This window comes from Heliangelus exortis, chromosome 26, assembly GCF_036169615.1.
Source record: "Heliangelus exortis chromosome 26, bHelExo1.hap1, whole genome shotgun sequence".
Taxonomy (NCBI): Eukaryota; Metazoa; Chordata; class Aves; order Apodiformes; family Trochilidae; genus Heliangelus; species Heliangelus exortis.
The window spans coordinates 6,294,529-6,322,344 of NC_092447.1; the positions used below are offsets into that span (position 1 = coordinate 6,294,529).

At 53.8% G+C, this 27,816-nt stretch overlaps 4 protein-coding genes across 7 annotated transcripts; 2 read left to right on the forward strand and 2 right to left on the reverse strand.

The window, feature by feature from the left end:
- Nucleotides 1–13: 13 nt before the first annotated feature.
- On the forward strand, nucleotides 14–3,176 carry PANX3 (pannexin 3). Its single transcript, XM_071769169.1, has 5 exons — nucleotides 14–964; nucleotides 1,487–1,629; nucleotides 1,715–1,929; nucleotides 2,020–2,657; nucleotides 2,979–3,176. The coding sequence occupies exons 1-5, from the start codon at nucleotides 784–786 to the stop codon at nucleotides 3,038–3,040; spliced, it is 1,239 nt and encodes a 412-aa protein (XP_071625270.1). The 5' UTR covers nucleotides 14–783; the 3' UTR covers nucleotides 3,041–3,176.
- Nucleotides 3,177–3,269: 93 nt separating this feature from the next.
- SIAE (sialic acid acetylesterase) lies at nucleotides 3,270–8,263 on the reverse strand. 2 transcript variants are annotated; one of them, XM_071769167.1, is made up of 10 exons: nucleotides 8,165–8,263; nucleotides 6,543–6,707; nucleotides 5,599–5,762; nucleotides 5,382–5,520; nucleotides 5,094–5,277; nucleotides 4,803–4,894; nucleotides 4,595–4,728; nucleotides 4,328–4,482; nucleotides 4,021–4,216; nucleotides 3,270–3,664 (listed from the first exon to the last, which is right to left on the reverse strand). In XM_071769167.1, exons 1-10 carry the CDS (start codon nucleotides 8,205–8,207, stop codon nucleotides 3,599–3,601), a joined length of 1,338 nt encoding a protein of 445 aa, XP_071625268.1. In that variant the 5' UTR covers nucleotides 8,208–8,263; the 3' UTR covers nucleotides 3,270–3,598. The 2 variants fall into 2 exon arrangements, with proteins under 2 accessions (XP_071625268.1, XP_071625267.1); XM_071769166.1 differs by having other exon boundaries at nucleotides 3,270–3,928.
- A 3,888-nt stretch (nucleotides 8,264–12,151) lies between these two features.
- On the forward strand, nucleotides 12,152–17,615 carry NRGN (neurogranin). Of its 2 annotated transcripts, none has more exons than XM_071769174.1 (3): nucleotides 12,152–12,319; nucleotides 15,468–15,674; nucleotides 17,468–17,615. In XM_071769174.1, the coding sequence occupies exons 1-2, from the start codon at nucleotides 12,305–12,307 to the stop codon at nucleotides 15,672–15,674; spliced, it is 222 nt and encodes a 73-aa protein (XP_071625275.1). In that variant the 5' UTR covers nucleotides 12,152–12,304; the 3' UTR covers nucleotides 17,468–17,615. The 2 variants fall into 2 exon arrangements, with proteins under 2 accessions (XP_071625275.1, XP_071625276.1); XM_071769175.1 differs by lacking the exon at nucleotides 17,468–17,615 and adding an exon at nucleotides 16,356–16,464 and having other exon boundaries at nucleotides 12,155–12,319.
- A 936-nt stretch (nucleotides 17,616–18,551) lies between these two features.
- LOC139807779 (endothelial cell-selective adhesion molecule-like) lies at nucleotides 18,552–27,490 on the reverse strand. 2 transcript variants are annotated; one of them, XM_071769171.1, is made up of 7 exons: nucleotides 27,391–27,490; nucleotides 20,957–21,114; nucleotides 19,971–20,184; nucleotides 19,734–19,889; nucleotides 19,534–19,656; nucleotides 19,293–19,431; nucleotides 18,552–19,055 (listed from the first exon to the last, which is right to left on the reverse strand). In XM_071769171.1, exons 1-7 carry the CDS (start codon nucleotides 27,422–27,424, stop codon nucleotides 18,758–18,760), a joined length of 1,122 nt encoding a protein of 373 aa, XP_071625272.1. In that variant the 5' UTR covers nucleotides 27,425–27,490; the 3' UTR covers nucleotides 18,552–18,757. The 2 variants fall into 2 exon arrangements, with proteins under 2 accessions (XP_071625272.1, XP_071625271.1); XM_071769170.1 differs by having other exon boundaries at nucleotides 19,293–19,434.
- Between the last annotated feature and the right edge of the window lie 326 nt (nucleotides 27,491–27,816).

Consider the following 27,816-nt stretch of genomic DNA (forward strand, 5'->3'; position numbering starts at 1 on the left):
CATCCTGGCACTCCAGGCTCCGATTTGGAGATTCCCAACGTTGGAAAATCCATCAGAAGTGCAATTTGGCAGCGGCTGAGACTGCCCGAGGAGTCCCTCTGCTTGGCTTGGCCCAGCAGCTCCAGGGCTCCCTCAGCTCTGTGCTGCCAGAGGTGTTGGTACTGGTTCCAGGACACTGCCTGTGGGAATGTTTCCTTCCCATCACCCCATTTTCCCCATCCTTTGTGTCTAGATCCTGGCATCTGTGTTTCTTTGGAGCTTCTCTGGTCCCATTATCAGGACACCTTTCCCTCAAGAACTTGAATTGGAGCCATTTCCCTTTCCCTTCTTGGAAATCTGGGGGGACTGCAGTTGATCTTCTCCCCTCAGACCAGCAGCTACCAGTGCTTGGTGGCTTTTTGGTCCCCAGAGTTCTCAGGGCTGGTCTGGGGCTCTTTGTACCCCATGCCCCATCCTCACCTCCTCATCTGGGGTGAAAACAACCAGAGGAAGGGGAGCCCCGGGCCCCTCCAAGGCTCCACCAGAAATAACCTTGCAGATGACAGAGAGCCATAAAACCCTGGGGAGTGGCTGCAGCCTCCCAGCCCTGCTCCACAGCCACCAGTTGTGTTTATTTTTGCTATTTTGGTGCCTGCTATTTGCAAAAAAGCCTCCCCTGTAATTTGAGGTTGTTCAGGGGGATGGTTGTTCAAGCTGTGTCTGGGCAGGGAGGAATTGCCTGCAGCCCTACAAAACCTCTCAGGCAGCACCCGAGCAGCTGTGCTGTGTGTCCTGCTGGGGAAGATGTCCCTCTCACACACAGCTGCTGAGTTCATGCTCTCTGATGCTCTGCTCCCTGATCCCGGGGGTTCCCACCCCAGGGCCCTGCGCCTGGAGCTGCCCAGTGACCGCCTCCTCAAATTTGTCACCGTGGGGCTGCCCCTGCTCCTCGTCTCCTTGGCTTTCGCACGGGAATTCTCCACTGGTGAGTTGGGGCTTTGCCAGCATGGGAGCTTGGACCCTTCCTGGTCATGGTCCGATGGGATTTTGTCTGGGGGATGTTTATTAATTTTTTAGTTATTATTATTTTTTTAATGGATTATTGGTGTCTGGGAAAGCCTGGAGAAGGGCAGGGGGGTTCCCGTGTCTTGTCCCCAGTGTCTTTGTGTGTTCCTGAGTAGGAGGGGGATGCTGGCAGGGGAACAGAGGGTGTCATTGACACTACGTGGTCACTTCAGGCTAAATCCAGCCCTGGCCAATGTCCCAGGGATGCCCCTGGGGTATTTGGGTTGACTCCTTTCTGGCTTCTCAGTAATTCCCCCCCTGGCCACGTTCAAAGGGTTTGTGTTCAGTAAGAGATGGAAAAAGCCTCACTGGAGAACACCGTGGGGAGGGCAAGATGCAAAACCCCTCAGAAAAAGGCTTTTTGTAGTTCAAAACACCACCTTAGACGGGTGACACCAGGTCACAGAGCACTGTCTGTGGTTCAACCACCTCCTCCTCCCAGGTTCTCAGATCAGCTGCTTCCCTCCCACCAACTTCACTGGGAAGCAGTCAGCCTACGTGGACACAGCATGCTGGGACTCCCTGCTGCACCATGGCCTGGACACGGAGGGACACACGGTCACCAAGTCCCTCTGGGCTCTCAGGGTAGGTCCTCGGGGGGGTTGGGTCTCCTCGGGGGGAGGCTCAGGAGCTCCAGGTCACTGGGTGCCCGTTCCTCTCCTCCCCCCAGGTCTTCCCCTACTCCCTGCTGGTGGTGGGGGTGCTGATGTACCTGCCCTCCCTGCTCTGGCGTTATGCTGCCGCCCCCTCCCTCCGCTCCGACCTCCTCTTTGTCATGGATGAGTTGGACAAATCCTACAACCGCTCCGTCCGACTGGTCCAGCACATGAGGAAGGTCCAGCAGGACAGTGCCAAGCCGGAGAGGTTCTGGGAGGAGTATGAGAGGTGAGACCGCTGGGATGTGTCCTTCCACGTGGCTGTGTGGCCTTTGGGACAGAGCTGGGTGAGTCTCTGCTGTGTCCCCTCTGTCCCCAGGGCACGCCAGGAGAGGTACTTTGAGTTCCCGTTGCTGGAGCGGTACCTGATCTGCAAGCAGCACACCCATTCCCTGACCTTCATCTTCATGCTGAGGAACCTGCTCCTTCTGGTGCTCCTGGCTGCCACCTGCCTCTACCTGATCTTCCTCCACCTCAACATTGCCTTCCAGGATGAGTTCAGCTGCTCCATCAAAACGGGGCTGCTACAGGTGGAGCCCCACATCCCCCTGCTCATCCCTTGCAAGTTGGCCTTCTTCTTCATCTTCCAGCTCCTCAGCCTCACGGTCGGCGGTGTCTACATCCTCCTGCTCCCCGTTGTCATCTACAATGCCCTGCAGCTCTGCCAGTGGGACAAGGGGTTGCTCTCTGTCTACGAGATGCTGCCTGCCTTCGACCTCCTCAGCCGCAAGATGCTCACCTGCCCCCTCAACGACCTCAACCTCCTCCTCCTCTTCCTCCGGGCCAACATCTCCCAGGTTACCTCCTTCAGCCGTCTCAACGCCGTCAGCGCTCTCAAGGAAGCCGCCCCCAACCAGGGGGACATCGACACCGTTGTTGACTTCATGACGCTGCTGGCTGGGCTGGAGACCACGAAACCCAAACATCACCCTGAGGCCAATGGTGCTGGGGCTCCAGGTGGGTTGGTTTTTGTCACTCTGGAGAAGGCTTCTTGGCTCTTCTCTTGCCGCCCCAAGCCTGCTTGTGCTCTCCCCAGCACACTTTGGCTTTTGAGGAAGCTCCTTGGGGGTCTCATGGAGGTCATGGTGGTTCCAGGAGGCTCGGGCTCCTTTCCTGGCCCCCCAAGGGCTGCATTTGAACAAAACCCACCCAAATTGAAGTGGATTTAACCCCGTTTGTTGCCATGGCAACTATGGGGCTAGCCCAGCTGGCTCTTGGGGAAGCCCAAAATCCCAGTTTGTGATGAATCAGTTCCTCCTTTTCCTTCTCTTGCCTTAGGACCCAAACCTGGAGCAGAAGCAATGGGAAAAGCTTCCCGTGACTCACTGGGCTCTGCCTGACCTCAGGTGAGCTCTGGGGTTGATTTTGGGGTGGGGGTTGATCTGTCCCCCCTCTCCAGCCAAAAAATGAAAAAAGGTGGAAAAAAACAATTTTGGGGGGGGGGGGGGAAGAGACTCTTTCAGCTGATTCCAAGCACCGTGTGCCATGTTGTAGCTCATCCACACCCAATTTCTTTGCTGAAAGAGGGGGACCGAGGGGAATAAAAAAAAAAAAAAGAAAAAAGTGTGATTTAATTAAAAGTATTTATTAATAGAGCAGATTCTTGTCCATGCCCCAGGTGTCCAGGCATGGGGTAAGAAGCAGCAGTGAGGGGTTCACCTCCCGTCCCTGTCTCCTGCTGGTTCTCTTGACATCACTTTTTAGCAATTTTGTTGTAAATGGGCAGTTTCCCCTCCTTTTTTACCAATGTCATTGTAAACTGGTGCTTTTCCCCCAATTTTTAGCAATTTCATTGTAAATTGGTGCTCCCCTCCCTTCCTACAGGCCCAGGAGGAGCTGGGAAGTGTTTAATTAACCAGCCAGTAATGAAGCCACATCAGCACACCGTGGTGCTGGCTTCACCCAAGGGCTGAGCACCCTCCACTGTCCCCTTGCCACACTCCTGATGTCCCCTCACTCCAGTCCTGTGGGATTCAGATCCCAAAACTGGGTTGGAGCAGCAGCTCCCTTTCTCCAGAGGTGTGCAGGAGGAAGGGGGGTGCAGGCAGCCCCCCGGGGTTGTAGAGGACACAGGCCTGGTAGTCACAGGGCCACTCAGCCCAGGCGTAGCGCAAGCCCAACACCAGCCTCCCGCAGCCAGCCACGGACAGTGTCACCTGGTGGGACTGCACTGTCACCACTGGGGCTGGCACCCACTCACACGGGGACGCCTGGTGGGAGCAGCAAACCTGGGAGTGAAAAATTAACCCTGCTGTGTCAGGGTGGGGCTTCTCTCACCCTGCCCTGAGGGGGGTTGCTGGTGGCTTCTCCCCCTCCTCACCTCGAAGGCCGGCACGTCCCTGCTGCGCCAAACCAGCTCCTGGGTGTAGGTGATGTTCAGCAGAGCCCTGGTCACCTCCAGGAAGGCACGGGTGGGATAAGGACCCTGGAAAACCAGGTTCTTCTCCCCATAGGCCATGGCCCTGGCACCCAAGTGGAGGCGGTGGGCCACGTTCTGCTTGTCCCGTGGGTGGATGCTGTGGGAGAGGTTTTTCCAACCCACCCGGGAAGCGTTTTGGGTTGGAAATGACCTTTAGGATCAAGAAGGGGAGGGGGTCGGTGTCCCATGGGTGGTGTCCCCTCCTTGCCTGCCGTAGGGTGAATGTTCGTCACCCAGGTCCATGGCCACTGCCATGAAGGTGTTGGGCATCCTGGTGTTGGGGACAACCCCCAGGTCAGCCGTTTGGTGCCAGCGGAGCCAGGGGAAGGTGTCCCGGGGGCTCTGCCGGCGGTAGGTGGAGAGCTACAACGTGGGAAGGGGGAGAACACAGCTGAGGGAATGGACTGGGGGGCATCCTGAATGCAAGGAGGTGAGGGTGGGGGTCCTGGCCCCCCCCCCAAACCTTCTTCCTCACCTGCACGAAGCCAAAGGGGAGGAGCGGGTGGGTCTGCCCGGCGGATCCAGCGTGGAAGGCGCGGCGCCAGTCGGCAATGAGGGCGGGGAAGGTGCAGTTGTAGAGGTCGGTGTTCAGGAGGGTGTTTGCCTCCCCTGGCTCCAAAAGTGAGAGCCCAGTGGGATAAGGAGGAGTGGAGAAGGGAAAAATGGGGGGGGAGGGGACTCACCCTGGTACCAGGCGACCCCCTGCAGCGTCATGTTGAGCAGAGGGTGGATCATGGCGTTCCAGAGCACCGAAGGGGCATGAGGGCCAGAGGGGCTGGGAGATAAAACTGTGCTTAAAGGGGGGCAAAACATGGGGACAGGCATGAAACTGGGGCTTTGGGGTCCTCCTGACAGCCCCCTTGCTCCCTACTCCAGAATGTTTGGGGGTGGAGGGGATGAGGCTGACCCCCTCCCTCAAATCATCATGCCCCGGGCCAGGAGGAGGAGGGGTCCCTCCCCAGCACTCCCCTCACCTCCCCATCTCCTCCAGCAGCCCACAGGCCCTCAGTGCCCTGGGGGAGGACCAGGCTTCGATGGGGGTGCCCCCCCAGGCTGCCTCCACCAGCCCCACGGGGTAGCCCAGGGTCTCGTAGAGACGCTGCCCCAGCAGCCAGCAGATGGCTGAGAAGTAGGTGAAATTCCCGTGGCCCAGAATTTCTGTGCAAGAAACAGCTGCAAAAACAGGAGAGAAAAAACAAAACAAAACAAAAAGGGGCAAAAAGCCATTTTGGGGGCTTTTTTTGTAGGTGGGTTTTTCTGACCAGCTCTTGGGATGGACCAGGGTAAGTCAATTCCTTCCAGGTCCTGCAGTTCGTGGTCGGAGCGGGTGGGAGCCACGGCAAAGAGTCGGACATAGGGGTACTGAGAGGCTGCAGCAAGCTCCTGGCTGGCATTGGTGATCTAAGGAAGGGTTGGGAGCACACCAGGAGCATCCTGGAATGATCCCAGCAGGTCCAGGGCCTCCCTGTGGCTGCTCACCTGCAGGACTGTCATTGCCATGTTGCTCTGCCCACTGCAAAGCCACACGTCCCCAAAGTAGACGTCCTGCAGCGTCACGTTGTTTGTGCCCTGCCTGGCTGTCAACTCGTAGGGACCACCTGGCTCCATAGGGTCCAGGAGGGTTGTCCACGTCCCAGAAGGTCCTGGAAGAAGAGGATGGTGTTTATCATTCCTGATCCTGGTGAAGATCTTGAGATCTTCACCAAAAGATGGCCAACAACCAGTGGGGATGGACAGGCAAGGAGGGAAAGCTTCCCCACCACAAAGGGGGCTGGGGGAAATAAGATTTGGGAAGGTCTCCACCACCACCAGAGGCTGCAGGAGTTTAAGGGTTAAGAAAGAAAAAAAAAAAAAAGAAAAATCTGGGAGCCAAAATGTGTGTCAGAGTAGAAGCTTGCTGGTAGGAACCAAGATTACAGGAGCAGCTTGGGGTGTGTGTGACACTGCGATGGCTCTGGCTAATTATAGAGGTGCCAATTCGAGGTGTAAAGATATTCTGCTGGAGCTTAGTGTGGATTTTTCTGGCCCTGGTTGAGGATGGATCCTGCAGATCTCCCAGGAGCAACGAATTGCTGCTTTCCTGCAAGACACCTCCAGGCTCTCCAGAGTAGTTTCACCCCCTAGCAGGAGACAATCAGCCCCTTGCAATGTCCTTCAGAACTTGGAGATCTCCAGCAGGATCTTCCAAGAGAGGAAAACCATCCCTGGAGAGGGTTTTGACAAGGAGAGGAGATAAATCCCCTCCCCTCTCCCCTGGGCAGCCTCAGCACTGGGCTCCAGCATTGGTGGGGAGGGGGACACCTGAGCCCCCTCCAGAAGGTGCCAGGGGTGAAGCAGCTGGAGGTGGCAGCATCAGTGTCACCTCTGCAAGGCCAGGGTGTGGAACCAACCCCCAAGCCAAGGGTGCAGGGGCCAGGACCAACCTTTCACCTCTGCTGTCTTCTTCGTGACAACGAGGCCACCGTCCCCGGACAGAGCCACTGTCACCGTGGTCCCCAAGTCCCCATAGCCCCACACCAGGGCCCCCACGGGCTCCTTCTGCAGCACCATGTGGTGGCCATAGTAGGATGCAAAGCCCAGCATTGCCCCTGTGAGCAAGAGACAAAAACATCTCCAAGAGGCAAAACCAAAAAGCAACGAGGGAAAAAAAAACAACCCAACTGTGAAGACAATCCGGATTATTTGAGATCCTGCTCTCACTCATCAATTACTTCAGTCCTGGTCAACCTTTAGGTGGTTAAAGGCACCAGGGAGGTGAGGAAGAGGCAGGACTTGAAGTCCCCAAGTCTCTCAAACGGAGAAGTCGCCTCCCAAGGCGTAGGTGCTTGTGTGTGGATGCAGATTTTGGTCAAAATTCTTCTAGTAACAGGATGGGAGCGTATCAACCAGCTAATAAACATGCTCTGACCTATTTTTTCTTGCAAAAAAATAAAAAGTTTGGGAAGTAGTGAGGTGGGAATGTGGCAGAGGTCTCAGTCCCAGCACTCCCAAAGTCCCCATTTTCTGGGGGGTGTAATGAGGGTTTAGTTTTAAACAATGTACTCAGCAACTCTTAAACCAGCCTCAAGGCCAGTCCCACCATTTCATGCCATGAGGCTCTGGGGATGGATGAGTTACATAAAAAAAAAAAAAAAAAAAAAAAAGGAAAAAAAAATTTAAAAAAGGAATTGGAGGAGGAAAAAAAAAAAAGAAAAAAATAAGTAATAAAGCTCGAGAGGCTGGGAAGGGGCTATAAAAAGCAGAGCCCATGAGATGCTGGCAAGGAGCCACGTGCGACTCCCACCTTATGTAAAGCCACGTGCCCTGGGTGAGGAAATGGGGCTGGGGGGTGGAAAGAGGTGTCCAAATGAGGCTGAGGGTGTCCTGGGTGTTAAAATGGGGTAATGGGGTTAGGGGGTGGGGAAAGGGTGTTGAAATGGGGTTGGGAGGTGACAAAATGGAGCTAGGAGGGTGCCAAGGGCATCAAAATGAGGCGTGGGGGGTGCCAAGGGTGTCAAAGTGGAGCTGGGGGGGCGTTGAAAGGGTATAAAAAGGGGCTGGGGAGGAGAAAAGGTGTCAAATTGGGCCTGGGGTAGGAAGAGAGGGTGTCAGAATGGAGCTGGGAGGTGCCAAGGGTGTCAAAAAGGGGCTGGGGGGCACGGGTGTCAAAACGGGGCTGGGCCGAATAAAAGGGCAGCAAAAAGGGGGCAGGGTGTCAAATTGAGTCTGGGAGGTGTTTCATGGGTAAAAAAAGTGAGACTGGGGGGGGAAAGAGCCCTAAAATGGGGCCGGGGGGGGTGCCAAGGGTAAAAAAGTGGGGCTGGGGGGCGGAGGGAAAAGGGCCTGGGAATGGGGAATGGGGCTGGGGGTGCCAGGGGTGTCAAAACAAGGCCGGGGGAGGGACTGGAATTGGGTCTGGGGAGTTCCAAAGGGTACCACAGTCTTTCCCGGGGGGTGCCAAGTGTACCGCAGCGGGTCCGGGGGTGCCCCCCAAGAGGGACCCCGTGTGAGGGGGGGTTTGTTACTGCTCCCTCCCCTCCTCCTCCGTTCCCCTCCAGCCCTTTACCTGCCGGGGCCAGCAGCGCCAACAGCAGCGCCCAGGCCGCCATCCTGGGGGTGACAGCGGGGTGGTGACATCCTGGGGGGGGGTGGTGACACCGCCCCTCAGGCCCCGCCCCCTGCGCGTCTGTGTGTGTGTGTGTGTGTCGGTTGCTAAGCGACCACGGCTTCACCACAGGCGCCGGTACGGCCCAGCCGGGTGTGAGGGGGTTTGGGAGGGAGGCCGGGTTGGGGCCGGGGGCGTCGGGCGGGGAAAAGGGGGTGGGGAGGGTCTTTGGGGGGGGTGGGAACAGAGGGAGGGGGGTTCGGGGGATTTCGCTCACACGCTGCCCCCCCCATAGCCACAGCGTGAGGCTGCGCATGCGCACGTGACGGGCGCGCCCCCCAGTGGCCGCACAGCCACCTCCCGCCCTCATCCCCCCGAGTCCGCGGGTTCGAGTCCCGGGCTGGCCGCGTCGGTCCCGCGGGGGTGGTGTGAGTGGGGGATGAACCCCGGGTGTGCCGCTGCAGGGGGTCCCGAGGAGCAGCAAATGGCCACCTCCTTCTGCGGCAGAAGTCTGAGGCTGCCTGAGGGCTTCCAGGACCTGCTGGAAGGGCTGGCGCTGGAGGTGTTGCGAGCCCAGCCCAGTGACGTGGTGGCCTTTGCTGCTCAGCACTACCAGGCCCTGCTGGAGAGGAGGGAGGGTGAGTGACCCTGGTGCCCATCACCCATGGTGTCGGGTCTTCCCCATGTACCCATCACTGAAGGCATCAGGCCTGCCCCCGGTGCCCATCACCCGTGGCGCTGGGTCTTCCCTGTGTGCCCATCACCAGGGCACCAGGCCTGACCCCATCACCAAGTGTATCAGGACCATTTGCCCACTACCAGGGCATCAGACCTGCCTCCGGAGCCCATCACTCATGGTGTCAGGTCTTTCCTATACACTCATCATGTCCATCACCGTGGTGTCAGGCCCTTCCCCAACACCACAGGTGCCAGGCCTGTCCCAGTGCCCATCACCGTGGCATCAGGCTCGTGTGCCCATCTCTGTGGTGTCGCTCCTGCCCTCTGTACCCATCACCTGTGGCACTGTGTTTGTTCCCTGCTCCCATTCCACTCCTCCTTCCTCAGCCACCCTGGAGAAGCAGGAGAAGGAGAAGGCAGACAAGGAGGCGGATGAGGTGAAGGAGGCTGCGGAGCAGGACAAAGAGCCAGGAGACAGCACCAGATCTCCGGGTGCAGTAAGTGACCCCAAAATGAGCTTATCTGAACCCAAACCCAAGGTGACCACCCACACCAACACCACGGTTCCTTCCACGAAATCCCTGCTGGGCTGGATCAGGAGGAGATCCCTCTGGAAAAGGGGACACCTCCTTGGAGAGCCAACCCCAAATTCCCCTTTTGACTCCAAAACGAGGTGCCACAACTCCAAAAAATGAAGAAAAAACCCCTCCCCGTGGCACTTTTTTTAATGAGAATCCTTAATGAGGTCCCCGCCCTCATTAGCCACATTCCCAGGAGGTTCCTCAAGCTGGGCTCAGCTCCAGGTGATATTTTCAGGCTCTGGATTTAAGCACCGGGATCCCAGGAGGACAACAGGAATATAACACTGTCCCCTCGTGAAGGAGGGATGTGACATTGCTCCTCTTTTTCCCCCCTTAAATTCCAAGGCTCTGGCATTTTGAGGTGTTTTTATCCCCTTCCATCCCATCCCAACCTCTCAAATTCTTATTTTCCAATCAGAAAGAAGTCAGGAGTGATGGGGTTGGTGGCAAATCCTGCTCTTTATTTTTTTTCATCCCTGGGTTCCCTCATCCTGTTTTTTTCCTGACTCTCCTAGGGAAAACAAGAAGGATGGATGGAGGAGAAAAAGAGTGATGCCAACCAGCTCCACCATGACCCTTCTCAGCACCAGCAGCTGGATCCTACCTCTCCAGCCTGCACCGCTCCCCTCTCAGCATCAAATGTCCCTTTTTATTTTTATTTTTATTTATTTTTTTAATTAAGAAGGTTTTTTAACACCTCAGGGCCACCATCTCAAGCCATGACAGGGGGTTGCTCCTTCCAACCCAACCCCTTTTCCAAAATCCTGATTGCTTTGTTGGGATTTTGGAAAAAAAAACAAACCAATTTGTTTTGGTTTATTTTTTTTTTTCCCCCCACAAAACGTTCCATGTTTCATCCCTGGAACTGGGTTTGTTGGGTTCTTTTGGTTTTGGTTTTTTTTTTCTGGGATGAAGGGAAAAAAAACCACCAAGCCTGGAATGGGCTCAAAACCCTCCGTTAATGATTAGAAATGTTCTGGCATTTCACTTCCCTCCTCCGCAGCCACATCCTGCGGGAGATGCCGGCGCTTGGCGCCTCTGCCAGGACTGGGGGGCTGTGGCCAGAGAAAATTTTTAGGGATGGGGGTGCTGGGGTGGATTTGTTGGGGATTTATTAGTCCTGGGGTGATCATCCTGGGATTTTGAGGCTGTTTTTGATGGATGCTTCATTCCCAAACACTCTTTATGTTTGGTGCTCCCCAAAACTTCCCATCTCCCTTTGCTGGGGTGGGGGTTGGATCTGGAGATCCTAAAAAAAAAAAAAAAAAAAAAAATGTAAAAGGGATGGTTTTCCCAGCTCAAAATCCTGGTGAAGTGGATGAGGTTTTGGGTGGAAGTTGGAGTGGGGTTTTGTGGGATATAGCAAGGGGTGGTCTGCAGCCTCCTTGTGCCTGGGGTGGGGATGGGGACAGGGATGGGATGGGGACCGGGATAGAGAAAGGGACAGGACAAGGATGGGGATGGGAATAGGGACAAGAACAGGGACAGAGATGGTGACAGGGATAAGGATGGGGACAAAGGTGATGGGGTTGAGTCTGGGAATGGGGACACGGGGAATGAGGATGGGGACAGGGAAGGGGATGCCAAGGGGTATGAAACGTGGATGGGGACAGGGATAAGGATGATGATGGGGATGGTGACAGGGCTGGTGGCACCAGTGCCAGGGGTGGTGATGTCCTCGGGACAGGGATGCTGAGGGTGACAGTGACGATGGGACAGAGGGACACCAGACCCCCAGCAGACCACTGTGACCAGACCAGCCAAGGGGGGTATCTGGGGGGTGGGTGATGCCCATCTCGGGGGGGCCACACAGCATTTGGGGGTGATTGGAGCCGGCAGCAGCGCTGAGCCCACCGGCGACTTGTGCAGTTGCTAAGCAACCCCAAACCCGGAGCAGAGGCTGCAAAGCGCTGGGAGGGATGAGGCTGCACCCCCCAAAAACCACCCTGGGGGCCCCCCCTCCTGCCCGGGGCCTCACCTCCTGGTCCCAGGGTGGAAAAAGGGTGCGTGAAGGGATTGGAAAACAGAGGGATTTGTAGGTTTGGTGGGAAACTCCCCAAATCTGGGGGAGGAGGGCGGGCTGGATGCTCCTGCGGGCAGGGAAGGGACCAGCCCAGACCCCAAGAGGGGTCCCCCCTCTTCCCCGTGGAGCCCACGCTTGGGTGGGAGTCAGCAGGGCATGCTCAGCCTTCCTCACCATCCTCATCTTCCTCCTTGCCTTCCTCATCCCCCTCATCCTCACCATCCTCCTCCTCCTCACCATCCTTCAGGAACGAGCCCTAAAATAGGTCGGGAAGGTTTTGGTCCCCGTGGAAACAAACCCAAGGGGGGGACCAGCAACCCTCCTCAACCCCCCCCCCCCAAAAAAAAAATATATATATAACCCAATGTTCCTGTTTTTTGTGGCTTCACCCCCCTCAAAAAAAAAAAAAAAAAAAAAAAAAAAGAAAAATTAATAATCATTGCAGCAAATTTGGGCATGACCCTGAGCAACGTTCTCTCAACTCCGCGCAGAGCCCCCGGCTCCTTCAAGCAGCCCAAGAAAATTGGAGGAAGGTTAAAAAAAAAAAAAAAGAGAAAGGGGAAAAAAAAAAAAAAAAAAAGAGAAAGGGAAAAAAAAAAAGAAGAGGGAATAAAAAAAAAGAAAAACCAACCTCCCAATTCCACCACCCCCCCAAAACCTCCTTGAAATCCAGGCAGGGCCAGGGGCTGATAGGCTGCCCGGCAGGAAAGCGCCTTACGTAGGCAAGCGGCTCCGCTCTCAACTTGCCACCCGCGCCGGGAGAAGCCGCTGGCAAGCGAAGCCCCTCGCCCCTCGCCCATCGCCCACCCGCCCTCCGCCATGGACTGCTGCAATGTAGGTGTCCTCCCCTCCCCGTCCTTTTTTTTTTTAATTTTATTTTTTTGTGCGTGTGTCCCCCCCCACTTTTTATAATTTAATATTTTGGGTCTGTGTGTTTCATTATGTTTTTATATTTGGGGGTTTGGGGGGCCGAGGTTGAGGGTGTGGGGTGTGTGGGGGGTTTGTAGCCAACTCTGTTTTCCCCCCCCTAGCCCCCCAGGGGGTATTTTCCCACCCCAACCCCCCCCCCTCCCGTTTCAGAACCTGGCCGTGTCCCGCTCGGGAATGTCCCCCCCCGGTCCCCAAACCCATCGGGCAGAGAGGGGGGGTCTGCTCCTCCTGCACCCTCCCCGGAGTTATTTTCCAGGCAGCATTTCGGGGGGTTACAGGTACAGGGATGAATTGAGAGGGGGGAGCAGGGGGCTGCCCCACCCCCCCTGCACCCAATCCTGAGCACCCCTTGCTGCCCCGCTGCCAGCAGGAAGCCATCCCCTTTTTTTCCATATTTCTTCTTTTCCCCCCCTTTTTCCCCATTTATTTCTTCCCCCTCCTTTTTATTTATTTATTTATTTATTTATTTATTTATTTATTTATTTATTTATTTATTTTCCCCTTTCTCTCCGTCTTTTTTTTTTTTCCTCTCCCCCCCCTCCCGGCTTTTTTCCCCTTTTTTTCCCCTTCCCACTCCTCCTGCTCAGGCAGCAGCACAGAGAATCCTCCATCTCCCATCCCAGAGGCAAAGTCCACTCTGGACATAGGATTTATCCCCCCTGGATACAGGATTTCCCCCCCTACCTATAGGATTTCCACTCCCCCCTGCCCCCCCTCTCCCCTTTTATAGGATTTCTCCCCCTGGATATTGATTCTCCCCTTTGGATATAGGATTTCTTCCCTGGATGCAGGGGTTTCATCCCCTCCAGATGGAATTTCTCCCCTGGATTTAGGATATACCCCCCCCTAAATACAGGTTTTCTCCTCTGGATATAGGATTTCTCCTCTGGATATAGGATTTCTCCTCTGGATATAGGTCACCCTCCTCCCACATATCGACTTTCTACCCTGGATATAGGTTCCCCACACCCCCCAGATCTAGGATTTCTCTCCTGCCTATAGATTTGACCCCTTGGATATTGAATTTCTCCCCTGGATATAGGATTTCTCCCCTGGATATAGGATTTCCTTCACCCTGGATATCAGATGTCTCCCCTGGATATAGGTTTGAGCCCCTCATATATAGGGTTTCTCCCTGGGATAAATTATTTCCTCCCCCTGGCTGTAGGATTTCCACACTGGCAATAAGATTTCTAGCCGTGGCTACAGGATTTCCAGCCCTGGCTATAGGATTTTTCCCATGGATATAGGATTTCCAGCCCTGGCTATAGGATTTCTCCCCTGGCTGTAGGATTTCCACCCTGGCAATAAGATTTCTAGCCATGGCTACAGGATTTCCAGCCCTGGCTATAGGGTTTCTCCCCTGGCTATAGGATTTCCAGCCCTGGCTGTAGGATTTCCAGCCCTGGCTGTCTCATTTCTACCCTGGACACATCACTTAACCCTGTGTCCCTCTTTTCCTCCTCTTTCACCCTGGAAAAGCACCCAGAGCAACTTTGTGGAGCTGCCACACGCTCCACAGGAGCATCCCACACCCCACCCCCAATCTCTCCCAAATCCGCAGCTTCTGAATAATCATTCCCCCCCCTAAAAAAATAAATAAAAAAAATAATAAAAAAAAAATTCAAAACCAAGAAACAAAACTCCTTGAAATCCCCTAAAAACCCCAGGGCACTGCAGCCAACACACAGCACCCACCTCTGCTCTCCAGAGCTCTGGCAGGGATGCAGGAGGATGCAGCAGGAAAGGGGAAACTGAGGCACAGGGGCACCCAGTGCCCACCCCCAGCCCCCCAGGAATGCTCAGACCCAGGGTGGGCTGCAGCCTCCCAGGACAAGGTGGGATTGAGGGATGATCCTAAATCTGCAGTTTGGGCTGAAAACCCCCCAAGATGCCTGCAAGAGACCCTCGTTTTAGCTAGGAACTCACATTTTTAGCAAAAAACCTGAAATTTTTAGCAAAGACACCAGATTTCTTAGCAAAAAGCCCTCGGTTTTAGTGAAAAACTTAGAATTTTTAGCAAAAGACACTGAATTTTAGCAAATAACCCACATTTTGAGCAATGGAACCTCATTTTTACCAAAGCACTTTCTTTCTTTGGTGAAAAGCTTCCATTTTTAGCAAAGAACTCTCATTTTTAAGAAAGAAATCTGATTTTAAATAAACCTTTTTTTTTAGGAAAGAAATCTAATTTTTTAATACATAAACCTTTTTTTTTTTTTTATTTTGGTAGCCAGGAAATGATATTTTTTTTAGCAAAGGACCCTGACTTTTATCAGAGGGCCCTCATTTTTTATGGAAAATTTGAATTTTTAGCAAAGAACCCTCATTTTCAGTGAAGCAGCCTGATTTTTAGCAAAGAAACTGCATCTTTTTTTTTTTTTTCTCACATTTTTAGCGAAGAGCTCTCAGTTTTAGCAAAACTCCCCTAATTTTAAGCAGAGGACCCTCATTGTTAGCCAAATGAAGGCTAAAACCTTCATTTCTTAGCCAAGAAGCCAAGTTTTTATACCAAAGAACCCTCATTTTTAGCAGAGAACCTTAATTTTTTATCACCCGCCCCCTGCTTTTTAGCAAAGGATCCACTTTTCCTGTGAAAACCTCCAATTATTATCCAAGGACCCTAATTTTTAGCAGAGGACCTTGATTTCTTAGCAACCCCCCTACTTTTTAGCAAAGAAATCTGATTTTAAGCAAAAGACCTTCATGTTTATCACAGAACTCTAATGTTTAAGCGAAGGATCTACATTTTTTAGCGAAGAGCTTTCATTTCTTGCAAAGAAATGCCATTTTCCACACAGAACTTTACTCCTTAGCAAATAATTCTAATTTTTTAGCAAAGAAACCTACTTTTTAGCAAAAATAAACCTCCCTTTTCAACAAGGACACCTACATTTTAGCCAAACCCCCTGACCTTGAAGCAAAGACCCCTCATTTCCAGAAGAGAACCTTCATTTTTTAGCAAACCATTTTTTTAGCCATCTTGAGGGGGTTCCCCACGTGGTCCCTCCTTGGGGCACCACGTCCACATCCCCCCCGTTGCTTCCATCAGGAAGGGGCCTGCACAAAGCTGGACGAGGACATCCTGGACATCCCCTTGGACGATCCCGATGCCAACGCGGCGGCCGCCAAGATCCAGGCGAGTTTCCGCGGCCATATGACCCGCAAGAAGATCAAAGGGGGGGAGATGGAGCGGAAAACCAAGGAGGCCGAGTGCGCCAACAGCCCCCGCGGTGGTGACCTCCGCAATGGTGACTAGGTAGGAACCCAAGCCCCAAAATTGGGTCGTTTGCCCCCAGTTTTGGCGTCGTTCTGGAGAGAAGTTGAAGGCGGGGCCTAGGCAGGCCCTGGATCCCCCCCGTCCCACCTGAAGTCGGTGGGGTTTGGGTCATTTGCCCCAGTTTTGGGGTCACCGAGGTGGGAAGGTGAAGGCAGGTCCCTGATCTTCCTCATCCCACCCCAAAGTTGGGTCGGTTTGGGGTCATTTGCCCAGATTTTGGAGTCGCTGGGGTAGGAAGGTGAAGGCAGAGCATGGCAGGCCCTGAACCCAGGCTTGTCACACCCAAAACTTGGATCGTTTTTCAGTTGTTTGCCTCAATTTTGATGTCGTTGGGGTGGGAAGACGAAGGCAGACCTGGGCAGGCTCCAAGTCCTGCTCGCCCAGCCCCAGATCGGATTGTTTTGGGGTTGTTTGCCCAAATTTTGGTGTTGTCGGGGCGGGAAGGTGAAGGCCAGCCTGAACAGGCCCCAAATCCCCCTCACCCCACCCCAAAATTCCATCCTTTTCCCCAATTTTTGAGTCACTGGGGCAGCGAGGTGAACGCAGCCCTGGATCCCACTCATCCCACCCCGCAATTGGGTCAGTTCTGGGGTTGTTTGCCCCAGTTTTGGCGCCTATGGGGCGGGAAAGCAAAGGCCCAGGGTTGGGATTTCTCCGTAGCAACGCGGCGCCCGGGCGAGGCTATTTATAAAATCCTGTGTCACCCTCTCCCGGCAGGAAAAAGGTAAATTTAACACGCGCCCACGGGGCTGGGGCCGGGGGGGGTGGGATGTGCCAGAGGTGGGAGTGAGGAACACGCTGGAGAGCGGGAATGTGGGATTGGGGTGGGATGGAGCTGCTGGAACTGGGATGGAGCGGGGATGCAGTGGGGATTTAATGGGGATACAGGGGGGGATGAACTGGGGATACACTGGGAAGGAACTGGGGATGCCATGGGAAGGAACTGGGGATGCAGTGGGAAGGAACTGGGGATACAGTGGGAAGGAACTGGGGATGCAGTGGGAAGGAACTGGGGATGCCATGGGAAGGAACTGGGGATGCAGTAGGAAGGAACTGGGGATGCAGTGGGGATACAGCGGGGATGAACTGGGGCTGCAGTGGGGGCAAATGGGGGATGAATGGGGATAGAGTGGGAAGAAACCGGGCATGTAGTGGAGATGAACTGGGGCTTTAGTGGGAAGGAACTGGGGATTCAGTGGAGATTTAGTGAAGATACAGTGAGGATGAACAGGGCCTGCAGTGGGGATAAACTGGAGATGAGCTGGGGATACAGGGGGGATGAACTGGGGGTGTAGTGGGGATGAACTGGGGATGCAGAGGGAAGGAACTGGGGATGCAGTAGGGGTGCAGTAAGGATGAATTGGGGATAAAGTGGGAAGGAACTGGGGATACACTGGAAATGAAGTGGGGCTGCAGTGAGGATTTAACAAAGATGTGGGGGGGGATGAACTGGAGCTGAACTGGGGATAGTGGGGGGGCTGAACTGTGGCTCCAGGGGAGATGCAGTGGGATGGAACCCAGGGGCAGCAGCTGCGGAGCTGCTGTGGGGGGTGAGGGTGGTGAGCGTGGGAGTGGGAGGCAGGGAGCAGGAGAGAGGGGGGTACAGAGAGGGTGCAGGGGTGAGGGGTAGGCAGGGAGGGGAGAGGGCATGGCGAGGGTGTGGGGTGCAGGCAGGGAGCAGGAGTGAGGGGTGCACGGAGCAGGGTGCTGGGTGCAGGATGCTGGGTGCAGGGAGCAGGCAGGACTGACCTCTGCCTTTCTTCTCCTTTCAGGTTGCCCAGGTTCCCGGACCCTCCGCTGCCCCCCCTGCACCCGCTTGGCCCCCGCATGTACCCCCAGCCCCCTCCCCGGGCCCTGCCCCTGCCTCCTCCCAATAAACCCCCCCGGGGTCCCGCCTGGCCTCGGTGCCTTCTGACGTCACCTGGCTGAGCGGTGAGGTCACGGCGGTGCGGGAGGGTGGGAGGGGCACGGGGTGGGTGATGTGATGTCATCCCTGCCTGGGCGCTGCCACTGGCGTGACGCGGGACGGGCGTGCGTGACGTCACCACGGGGCGCAGGCACCAGCTGATGTGATGTCACGCGGGTGGGTGTGGCTGGAGCTGGGTGGGGTGATGTCACCAGCGGATGTAGGATGACCGGCGTGACGTCACACAAGGGCATGTGACGTCACCGCTAGCCCTGCTCGTGAGTGTGATGTCACGCAGGACAGTGTCACCTCTGCTGGTGGTGAGTTGGTGGCTGTGACACCACACCTGCCCTCACTGACAGCCATGTGACAGCCAGTGTGACGTCACAGGGGCACGAGTCAGCTGCCGTGATGCCACTCACTCACTCATGACATCACACCCGTGTGACATCACAGCAATGGGGTGACAACGCACCCACGCTGTGACCTCACCCAGGGGCCCCAGTCCGGTGCTGATTTCCCCTCACCCACCCCCTGTGACATCACCCAGAGGGTGGTAAGGCCACATCCCCTCCCCTCAATCTCTCCCCCTCCCATAACCCAAATCCCCACAAACTCACCCCAAAACACAGCACCAGGCAGCACAGCCACCTTTTAATCAGAAAAAAACCTAAAAAAAGTCTCTCCCCAACCTCACTTCCCCCCCTTGCACCCCCTGAGCCCCCCACCCCTGCATTCCCCTCCCTTTTAATGGTCTTTTATGACAAATCCCCCATTTTGACTGATATATATATATATAAATGAGCCCCCTCCCACCCTGGGTGGGGCTGGGCACTTTTGGGGTGCTCTATTTACAGGGAGCCCTGGCACCCCACCCCGGGAGCCCCCTCCCCAAAACATTCCCTCCTGGGCTCCCCCTGCCCCCATCCATTAAACAACCCCACGATGAGTCCAGCTGCTCACAGCGTCTTTCAAAAAAAAAAAAAGAAACAAACCAAAAAAACATTAAAAACAACCCCAAAACAACAAACGAACCGACCAACCAAAAAAAAAAAAAAAAAAAAACAACACCCAAACAAACAAAAGAAAAAAAGGGAAAAAACCACACCCCAGAAAATGGGAGAGGACTATGGGCACCCCCTTTTTGGGGGGGGGGTCACACTAAAGAGCCAGCCCGGCTCTGAGCTGGCACCATGACAGGGACAGCACCTGCCCGTGCCAGGTTGGGGGGGTTGGGATGGCGTCGGGGGGGGGTCCCATTGAGGGTTTGGGGATGTCCAGGGCGCCCCCCGAGGCGTTGGGGGGTTCCCCGGTGGGTGTCAGGGAGGGGGTGGGCACCGTAAGGCCTCCCGCGGGCGCTGCTGGCGAGGGAGGACAAGGTGCTGGTCTTGGAGATGGCGTCAGCGGGGGGGCTGTGTGCCCACGAGGGGGTCTTGGGGGCGATGGCGTCCTCCCTGTGGGGTGTGGGAGAATGTTGAGGTGATGGTGAAACCCCAAATGTGTGTCGTCCCCCCACCCCCACCCCCAGGCTGGGCAGGGCTCTCCCGGCCCAGAAGAGGGGGTGATGGTTTTGTTAACTCTGAAACCTAATGAGGGTTGGGTGGAGAAGGACACACACACAGCCTCCTGTTAACTCTGGACCCTCGTGAGGGTAGTCTGGGGGAAAAGGGCTGTGGGGGGCAGCTCCTCACTTGATCTCATTGGCCACCTCCTCCTGGCTGTCCCGTTTCTTCCGCCGGTACCCAACCACCCGGCGGGTGAAAAAGACAACAGTGGCAATGGCGCCCAGGGAGCCCAGCACGGCACCGGCAATGACGGCTTTGGCGCTGGCTGCTGGAGAGACACCCCCTTAGTCCCACCGGGGCACCTCGTGGGGCCCTCCCCGTGGCGACCTGGTCACCACCTGGCTTTTCCCCACGGACACGTACTCACTTGAGTGCACCTCCAGCAGGATGCTGCACTCAGCCGACCCTGCCCGGTTCTCAGCCATGCAGACGTAGAGCCCCGCCATGTCCATGGAGAGGTTGGTCAACTTGAGGATGCCCTTGGCCTGATCTGCAGGGGACAAATCGTGGGTCCCCACCATGAAGCTTCCCCACCATGGTGTCCCCGAGGCCCTGGTGTCACCTCACCTTGGGCAGGGGGGAAGAAGATCTGCGTGGTGGGAGCCGTGCGGTGCCACTGGTAGGTGGGTGGTGGCTTCCCCTTCTCTGAGGTGCAGCTCAAGGTGACATTGGCGCCCACGGTGGGGTGACCCTGCAGGTGGCAGGCGGGGGGGGCTGGTGGCACTGCGGCCCCCCGGTGATGTCATGGAGACGGACACCCATGGTGGAGGACAAAGGGGTGTGGGGGCGGGGTGGGGACCTTACCCAGGACGGTGAGGTTGATGACTCCAACGTTCTTGCCTGTGCTGGTGACGTCGTCCACCACGTTGACAGTGCAGAGGTACTGCCCCGAGTCACGCTCCTGGGTGGCGTTGATGAAGAGGGAGATGTTGTGGGTGGGGAAGGGGTAGAGGAAGCCCAGGCGGGGCTTCAGCTCGGTCTCCTCCACCTTCACCACCCCGTCCATGTAAGTCAGGATCTGCATGGTGGGAGAACATCTGCTTGGTCACCTCCAGATGGTGTTGGTAGAGAGGAAAAAAAACCCAAAATCCCAAATTTTGGGGAGCAGCAGTTGGGCGTGGCGTCCTTCTGACCTGCCCTGGGCATCTCCCCACTGTGGGCACCACAAGAACCTCCCTGTCGAAAGCACCAGGAGCAAACACCCCATTCTGGGCACCTCCCCATCATGGGTACTGGGGAACCTCCCCATCATGGACACCACAATCATTCTCCCCCTTTGGACAGCTCTGAATCTCAGGCACCATGAATGTTCCCCCACAATGCCCATGGTGGGCACCTCCCTGTGGTGGTCACCATTAGCATCCCCCCATCGTGGTGACCTCTCCACCATGGCCACCATGGGCTTCACCCCATCGGGGGCACCTTCCCATCATGGACACCATGAGCATTTCCCCCACCACCTGCACCACCCTATGGTGGGCACCTCCCCACGGCGAGCACCATGATCTTCACCCAGTCATGGACACCTCCCCATCATGGACCCTCCCCATGGTGGGTACCAGCTTATTATGACCTCCACTCCATCATGGTCACATCCCTATCAAGGTCACCACTCCATCATGGGCACCATGAGCTCCCCCTCATCATGGGCACCTCCATATCATCATCATGAGCAACCCCCTACCATAATCACCATGGCCACCTCCCCATCATGGACATCACCCCCTCCTCAAGGTCACCACAAGCACCCCCCCCTCCAGGGCCACCTCCTGTCCTATCTCCTCCATCACCTGGAAAGGGCCAACATCCTTCTTGTCCAGCAGCCAGGTGACGTAGGGCTTCTTCTGGGAGTGGCTGGTGAACCAGGCAGGGAGCACTGCCTGCTGCCCCTCCACGGAGAAGACAGAGCTGGTCCCCACGTGGACCTCCAGCGCAGCCGAGGAAACCCCTGACCCCCACCAGGGAGAGGGAAAAACAGGATGGGACTCAGTTTTCCAAAGAAGAACTCACCCCTTGTTGGTAATGCTCCTCATTCCAAATGATCCCAGGAGGCTGGGAACACCTTTCTTCTCCTTCAGGAAGGGTTCTTCCATCCTCCCTGGAGGATGTGGAACGAGCCCTTCCCTCCCAGCCCCATTTGCCCCACTGAGATTCCAGCTGGAATTCCAGCTTTGCAGGGGATGGTGGCCTCTCCAGCAGCTGGACCCCCCCCTTTCCCTCAGTATCAGGGTGTCCCCCACCCCTCCATGGTGCTGACCCAGATTCTCTACCCCATGGCATTAATTTTGGGTGGGGAGAACTCAGATCCACCCCATGAGTCCTCCCTGTTACCCCGGTATCCCTACTTTCTGCTGCTGGAGCTAAACTGGGTTTAGTCACGGACGCTGTCCCTGAATCAACTCATCCCAATTATCCCATCCCAAACACTCCATCCTGAAAACCCCACCTGAAATATCTGACCCCATCCCAAATACCCCATCTCAAGCATTCCAACCCAAATGTCCCATTCCATTCCAAACACCCCATCCCAACACAAATACTCCATCTCATCCCATCTCAACCGCCTCATTTCATGCCAAACATCCCATCCCAATCATCCCATCCCAATCATCCCATCCCAAACATCCCATTCCATTCCAGACATTCCATCCCACCCCAAACACCCAATCCCAAGCATTTCAACCTAAATACCCTGTCTCATCCCATCCCAACCATCCTACCTCAATCACCCCATCCCAATCACTCCATCCCAAACATCCCATCCCAACCATCCCATCCTAATCACCCCATCCCAAATACTCCATCCCATCCCATTCCATCCCAACCATCCCATCCCAATCACTCCATCCCAAATACTCCATCCCATCCCAACCATCCCATCCCAAACACTCGATCTGATCCCATCCCATCCCACCCCAAATCCACTCTTCCCCCTTCCCTGGGCAGACCCCCCAGGATCCCTGGTGTGGGGCAGGATGCTCTCCATGCAGGAAGATGAAGCCCTCACAAGCTGGAATTATATCCCCTGGGACCTCCATCCCATGTCCTCAAATGTCCCTCATCCCACCAGGGATGCTGCAGGTTGGGCTGCGGGAGATGGCAAGGATACCTTGGGATTTGCAGAGAAATCCCAGGACTTTAAGGGTTTGGGGAGCATTTATGGACTTGGAGAGCTTCATGGCATTTTTTTTCCAGGGTAGGAAGAGGAAAACATGAAGTTGGAGATGGGGGGGGGGGTTGTGTGTGATATTTTTAGCATCATCCCCTCCCTTCTCCTTCGTGATGTTTCCGGACGGAGCCTTCAGCTCCGGGCAGGAAACTCTGCTCGAGTTGATAAAGTCTTCCCAGGAATTAAAAAAAAAAAAAAAAATTAAAAAAAAATTAAAAATCCAATTTCCCTTCTCTGGTGGGGAAAAAAAAAATTTTAAAAACCAGGAGAAAACAGACCCTGAGCTGACAAAGAGGCTTAAAAATAGATCCCATGGGTTAAGAGCATAAATCCTTAAATCCTGGCACAGAAAAATGCTGCCGGGAGATGGGGGCAGCCATGGATTGGGGGAAAAAATCAGGGATCTGGTTAATATTATTAACAGCCTTGAGCTGGGGAAGGGAACGGGAAAGAAAAGGTGGGGAAAGAAAGAGAATTTGGTCAGGACTGGATGGGGTCCCGTCAAGAATGATGATTAAATGGAGAGAAAGTGTTCAAAAATGGGTGGTGTCTATTAAATATCTGGTCATTTGGGTGATAAAGTGGAGAATTAATAATATAACATCTCTAATAATCCTAAATCTATGTGGATTTTGTGCTTGGAGATGGGATAAGAAGAGTCAGTGATTATAATAATTATATTTATAATAATAATTATAACAATGAGGCTAATAATTCTAATTATAGCAATAATGATAATGATAATGATAATAATAATAATAATTGCTATTTTTACTATCATGAGCATCATTCAAGGACTCCACAGCCCCTAAACCTCCATCTGTCGCCCCAGAAAATGGAGAATCCAGGTGGTTTTTCTTCAGCGCCTCCCTTATTATAAATTAAATTGTATTAAATTGGGATAATTTAGAGGAAAATGTTGGTTATTGAGGAAAATACTGGTTTTGAGAGGAAAATATATGGCTAATAATTACCTATTAATTTCTGTGATCGAAGAGGTAACATGGCATAGAATAATTATGAATATAATTACGTTTGCAGAAGAATAATGAGGACACTTAGGATGATATTAATAATCTCGGGGCTATTAATCAAATTAACAATATTAATATTAGAGCAATATATTACCATAATAATATAATTTGTGTTACTAATCCAAGCTCTGGAGAGAGGGAAAAGCTGAAACAAACCTGGGGACCTGCAGGGTGTCACCCCCAGGCTGCCCCTGCTCGCATTAACTCTGAACCCTACTGATGGTGAAGTTCACCCCTGCCTGAATCCCTCCCCATCCCATGGGATGGATCCAGATTTGGAAGATAGTCACTAAAAATGTATTAATATATATTTAAAAAGTGAATAATATAAAAACATAAATAATATATAAAAACATATTAATTTTTTAAGCCGAATTCACCCCAAATGCCTCAAAATACCACCCCCCCCAAAAAAAACCCAAAACAAACCAAACCCAAAAAACAACAACAAAAAAACACAAACCACCAAACAAACCCAAAACAAAACAAAACAAAAAAAAAAAAACCCAAACAAACCCAAAACAAAACAAAAAAAACAAAACAAAAAAAAGAAAAAAAAAAAAACCAACCCCATGCTGCCGGCACGGGACCGGACCTTCTGGCCGGGCTCCAGCCCCAACCACCTTCCCCGCTCCAAATCCTTTAATGCTTTAACCAGATCAAAAAATTAATCTCCGAGGCCTTTGGGGTGGGGGGGCCCGGAGACACGGACCTCCTGGCTGCTCGTTTGGGCTGAAAAACCTGGATTTTCCTCCAGCTGCCCTGAGCTAAGCACCTGTCCGGGTGGATTCCCTCAGCTCCCTCCCATCTGCCAGGATATTTTCCTTAGGGGGAAAAAAACAACAAACTAACCCCAATTACCCTTAAAAATTATCTTTAAATTTCAAGATAATTTTTTTGCCCCTAGGGAAATAAAAGAACCTTTAAATTTACCTTTAAAAAACACCTCTTTTTTATTATTATTTCCATTAAGGTTGTTTTTTGGGTTTGTTTTTTTTTTTTCCCCTGCGGAAAAATCACCTTTAAGTTTACTGTTACAAATACCTTCAAATTATCTGTAGGGAGAAAAAAAAAAAACCCCAAACCTCACCCATCTTTATATTTACCTTTAAAAATACCTTTAATTTTTTTTTTTCCCAGTGAGGGAAAAAAACAAACCAAACCAAAACCCACCTTTCAATTTACCTTGACAAAATACCTTTCATTTTTTCCTCCAGGCACAAAAACCCCCTTATTTTTTCCTTTGAAAATACCTGTAAATTTTCCAGAGGAAGAAAAGAAATCTTTATATTTATCTAAAGATACCCTTGGTTTTTTTTTTTTTTCCATAGTGAAAAATTTCCCTTCAAGTCCATCGTAAGAAAAAAAACAACACCTTCATTTTTTCTTAAATTTCATTTTAAATTTAACGTTCCCTCAAGAAAAAAAAAAAACTTTAAATAACCCTTAGTGCTTTCCCTGAGGAAAAAAAAACACTTTAGAATTCACCTTTAAAATTTTTCCCCTAGGAGAAAAAAACACAGACACCTTTAAATTTACCTTTATGAACAGCTTTCGGGTTTTTTCCTGTGGAAAAAACACCTTTAAATTTATCTTTTAAAAATAACTTTTTTCTCATTGAAAACACCCTTTAATTATTTTCCTATGGAAAAAAAAAACCAAACCACCTTTAAAAATTTTCCCTCTGGAAAAAAACCTTTAAATATCCTTTTCATTTTTTTCCCCTCTGGAAAAAAAATTTCCTGTGGTACTTTTTAAATTTTTTCTTTTTTTTCTTCACTTTTTCCCCTTTTTCTTCCCTTAACTCCAACTATTTATATCCGGGGCTGATTGGAGCTGTTGTCCCTTGGGAAAATCCCTGTTGGCTTTTCTCATGACCCTGGGGGCAGGGGGTGGGGGCAGAAAGTGCCGGAGCCTTTGGAGAGGCCAAATTTGGAAAAAAAAAAAAGAAATAAAATAATAATAATAATTGAACTACGTGACTTTGCTGCAGATAGGAGCGAGCGTTAACCCTGCTGGGGGAGAGGGAGGAGGCCATGGGATGGGTGGGGAATGGGGATGGGAATGGGATGGGAATGGGGTAGAGAAGGTGGGACAGGATTGGGGATTGAGGAGGAGATGGGATCAGGAGCATGGGATTGTTAGGATAGAACTGATAGGATGGGATAAGAGAGGGATTGAGGATGGAACTGGAAATGGGATGGGATTGGAGATGGGATTGGGGATGGGATAGGATTGGGGATGGGAATGTGGAGGGCACAGGAATGGGGTGGAGACGGGATTGGGGATGAGGATGGGATTGGGGATGGGAATGAGGGTGGGAGCGGGGTTGGCAACGAGATGGAATGGGACTGGGGATGGAGGTGGGGATGAGATTTGAGCTGGGATGTGGTTGGGGTTGGAGCTGGGGGATGAGATGGGATGGGAATGAGGATGGGACAGAGGTGGGGACAGGACTGGGGATGGAGACAAGGGATTGTGGGACTTAGGATAAAAATGGGGATAGGAATATGGATTGTTGCCCCTCATTTTATTTTTCCCCATCCTGATCCCTACGGACCCATCCGGGTGTTTGAGAGGAAACCTCAGGGAAAACCATTCCTTTTGGGGGCAAAAAAAATCTTTTTTCTGCATTTTTGTGCTCTTTGGTGTCTGCAGCACCACATCCTGGCACAGGGACAGGATTTTTTGAGGGGGATCCATCATGATCCCGTGCAAATCAACCCACTCAGGGAGCATCCTGGTGGGATTGAAGGATGAGGGGGCCCTGGAGCCTCATCCCAACGTCCGGTAATTCACAAACAGCAACAAAAAACCCAAAACCTTCAAGGAGGGAAAAGCAGGAGCTGGGACCCCCACCCCGTGTCCCGCCGGGAGGAAACGCCACTGCCATTGTTTCTGGGGCCGTTTCCTTTCCCCAAAGGCCTCTCCTTGGCTGGGAATGCCAAGGGATGTTTCCCGTCGGAGCAACTGTGGCGTGTCCAAAAATTAAAATTAAAAAAAAAGAAAGAAAGAAAAAAAAATATCGGGTGGGAAGTGAAAGGGAAAAGAAATCCCCTGGGAAGAGAAAGGTTGAGACCCCGCACCCTAAAGCCAACCAAGGTGGTGCTGAAGCACCCGGTAAAGGAGGGGAGAGGCAGGATTTTATTGTCGGGGAAAAAAAAAAAAAAAAAAAAAAAGAATTTTCGGCTCTGATCCATCCATGTACCCAAGGATCCCCCCCCATGGGGATGCTGAAAAGTGCAGCTCCAAGGAGCAAAGTGTTTTTTCCCAGGGCACTCCGATTTTCCAAAGACGGGAGGGGGGCAGATTGCAACCCCTCACTGCCAGCACCCTGCTCCCTGCTGGCGTGGGGGGCTCGGTGGGTGCTGTGACCTCCCCGATGCCTCTGGGTCCTGCCCGGTGCGTCACATTCTCCTGCATCCTACCGGGTCACCCCGTCAGTACCACTGGGTCTTGCCCGGTGACTCTTCCGCTACACCCGGGTCCTGCCCGCTGTCCCCCTACGGTGCTTTCCGGTCTCTTCGGGTCTTGCCCGGTACGCCCCCGCCCCACCCGGGTTCCCCCTGTGTCCTGCCCGGTCCCCTCAGGTCCCGCCCGGTGCTGGCCCTGTCCCACTGGGTCCTCGGTGCCCACTCTGTCCCTTCGTGTCCCACTCAGTGCCCTTCGGGTCCTGCCCGGTGCCCCCCCCGGTCCCCAGGGTGTCTTACCCGGTGCCAATCCCGTCCCCCCGGGTCCCGCTCTGTCCCCCTGGGTCCCACCCGGTGCCCCCCCAGTCCCTTCGTGTCTTTCCCGGTGCCAGTCCGGTCTCCCCGGGTCCCGCTCGGTCCTGCCCGGTGCTCCCCGGTTTCCCTGTGTCCTCCCCGGTGTCCCATCCCGTTACCCTCCGGTCCCTCCCCGGTCCCCGCGCATCCTCCGCGCTGTCCCCGCCGTTCCCCATCTCCCTGCCTGCTCTCCCCGGGACAGATCCCCCCTTACCCCCACCCCCCGCATCCCCCTCCCCGGTGTCCCCGGGGCTCACCCAGCAGCGCTGCCAGCGCCAGCAGCGCGACCATGTCCGGAGCCGCCGCTGCAGCAGGTGCCGGGGCCGCTCCTTGGGGGGAGGGGGGGAAGCAGGGGGGGGGAGACGAGGGGGATGCAGGGGGGAGGAACCGGGCAGGGGGGCGGCCCCCCCAGGTGGGAGGCGGAGCCCCCGAGGGGGCGGGGGATGGGGGAAAGGGGAGGGGCTTCTTCCCCCCCCCCCCATGCGGGTCCCGAGCAATGCCCCCCCAAACCATGAATCCCCCCCCCAGTGACAAATTTCCCATGATTAATTAATTAATGAGGTTGTTATTAATTTTTATTATTATGATATGGGGGGGTGGCACCCCAATGTGTACAACCACCTCCCCCGGGGGTCACCCCTGTCTCCCCGTTGTGCATCCCTGTCCCCTGCCTAAACACCTTA